Source organism: Alosa sapidissima, chromosome 5 (assembly GCF_018492685.1).
Source record: "Alosa sapidissima isolate fAloSap1 chromosome 5, fAloSap1.pri, whole genome shotgun sequence".
Lineage (NCBI taxonomy): Eukaryota > Metazoa > Chordata > Actinopteri > Clupeiformes > Clupeidae > Alosa > Alosa sapidissima.
Window position 1 is genome coordinate 30,045,044 of NC_055961.1, and position 2,500 is coordinate 30,047,543.

Genomic DNA, 2,500 nt, shown 5'->3' on the forward strand with positions numbered 1-2,500 from the left:
GAAACCCCTGGCCCTTCAGGTGGGTCTCTTACTCACTCACTCTGACCTCAAGGCTTAAAGGAGCCATGTGTAGGATTTCAGCTTAATGCATTCAAAATAGGACTTAGCCATCAAAACTGAATGTGAGGACATAAGCATTTTGATGTACCAGATTGAATACCAGTCATAATGTATAAGTCCTGCTTGTACCATCTATTTGTTCTTATTGAATAGGTCATTTATTCTTGGCATATCCTTTACAACTCAACCTAAGCTTACTGATACATAGGCATGTATCAGCATAAGATTCCAAATAGCCTCATAATATACTGTGATATTATGTAGTATAGCCTCCTAATGTACTGTCTGAATTTCACCCTTAAATGCATTCATATTATAGTCGCAAACTGGGGCTAGTTCTTCTATTGTATGGGAAGAAGCAACTTCATTGATTCTTGCAAATATGAGTGTTGCTTATGAAACAGTGGGTTGTGTGTGTGTGTGTGTGTGTGAGAGAGAGAGAGAGAGAGAGAGTATTTGTGTGTGTGTGTGTGTGTGTGTGTGTGTGTGTGTGTGTGTGTGTGTGTGTGTGTGCACGCGTGCGTGCGTGTGTGCGTGCGTGTGCGCGTGCGTGCTTGCGTGCGTGTGTGCGTGTGTGTAGGTCAGTAGGTTTGTATGCATTAGTAACGGCTGGTGAGTGGCAGTCTGTAACCGTTATGCAACTCAGTCGGAGAACAACATGCTCCAGATTTCAGCTGCAATTAGGCGGACTCTGTTACAGCCTCCATTGTCTGCATATCAGCCAGCCAAGAACCATAGAAACCCAGTCTGCTCTGGTCCACTTGTACAGCAGGGGCTGGAGGAGGGGACGGGGGCATCTCCACGTCCTGTTCATAAATTGTTACTGCAAGTACTCCCATCATGCTCTGGAACTTTGAACATTTGTAAATTCAGAATGCCTTTGGAACTGTGTGGGGTTTTTTTCTGGACATGTGACATCAGCTGAGTGCCACAAACTGGGTCAAACTACTTTTACAACTGGACTGAATATGCATAAAAAATGGTTGGCAATTCATTGACAGATGACATGCTGATATGTTTTTAAAGACCAACACTATAGTGTTGTTCTGTTTTTAGAGTGCCATTTGAATTTACAAATGCACTCTTAGTGTAGGAGAATGAGAGTACAGGTGGTTTCTTGGTGTTTTATGCCCCCAACGTTGTCTTCAAGGCAGCGCTGCCTGGAAGGCGCTATAGGCATGGGTTAAGGTTAGGGTTAGGGTTAGGATTAGGATAAGGTGCCTTTAAGTCGACAGTGGCAGCGCTGCCTGGAAGACGACATTGGTTGTGTTTAGCCCCACTCCTACCATAGTGTTTGTTGTGTGTTATCTGTTGTTTGTTTTCTCTAGACCTTTATCTCATACTGTATATCACACTCATGACCACGTTGTCTCCGTGCTCCTGTTGCTAGGGATGTTTGTTGCTATGCTCTTATTCGGCAGACCTCTTTGAATAAAACGTATTGTCACCAAGGTTGGCCTTTTTAAATCACACCGCCTCACTCTATGCGATATATGCGTCAAGGCCTCTAAGCAGTCTTACATTGAGCTATGTAATGCACTAGCGAGCTAAATCAAATGACTGAAGAGGAACTGTCTTTAAGGCGTAGACCGTGAGGATCAGTGAGAGAGGAGTGAGATTCTGTTGTGTGTCCCTGGCAGTGTCTCACAGTGTCCTGATTGTCCCTCTTCAGCCCATTCCCACGAGTCCCTGCAGTGAGTCGCCCACTCCGCCCAGCACCCTGGGCTCACTCGGCCTGTCCCCTGGGCTGGACACGCCAGGCAGCCATGACGTCTTCATACTGTCCCCTGTCTCTGGAGTCTATGGACACAGGTAGGCGTATATATACAGTATACACATACACTATACATACAAGAGTCTACACTTGCACAAGCATGGTTTCTATGGTTTTTCTCAGTCGCTTTGGTGCTTTTCTCACATCACTATTAACATTTGCACAGCAGTTAGTGCATTTCTCAAAACAATTAGTGCAAACTGCAAAACCTAGTGGATAACCTGCAAAAGCACGTCACTTGCTCAAAATGGATAGTCCATTCCTCAAAAGCAAGTATTTATGCTAATGAAATTGCCAGTGTCATCAAAATAAGAAGTCTTAACACCATCGTTTATGAACAAGATAGTCAAATGGCTTTGTCATGTTTTCATTACGACAGTTTATGCTCTCAGTGTTTTCCCATGCAAAAAAAGGTCAGAACTCGGTGACACTACCTGAAAATGCTCAAGACAGCACATTTGAAAACTACAGCAAAGTTACAAATTGCTGTAGTTAGGGAAGTAAGTGAGTACAAGACACTGAATATGTATGTTTCACAGTTTTACTGTATATGCTCTTTGCAATCCTACAGCATTGTGACAGAATTTGATAACTAGTTCACCAATTTTGTATGTAATGACTCAAGCAATGAAATGAAGACTATTAGTTTTATTGGGAACGACTATT

At 43.3% G+C, this 2,500-nt stretch overlaps 1 protein-coding gene across 3 annotated transcripts in view; it reads left to right on the top strand.

Annotated features, from left to right (window-relative positions):
- Positions 1-2,500, top strand: part of si:ch211-26b3.4 (connector enhancer of kinase suppressor of ras 2) — a 34,118-nt gene that overhangs the window by 13,859 nt on the left and 17,759 nt on the right. For all 3 annotated transcript variants that reach the window (XM_042093885.1, XM_042093884.1, XM_042093886.1), the window contains exons 9-10: positions 1-19; positions 1,733-1,872. The exon at positions 1-19 is cut by the window's left edge and continues 128 nt beyond it. In XM_042093885.1, coding sequence (XP_041949819.1) covers positions 1-19; positions 1,733-1,872 — 159 coding nt within the window. The remainder of the gene's footprint in view (positions 20-1,732; positions 1,873-2,500) is intronic.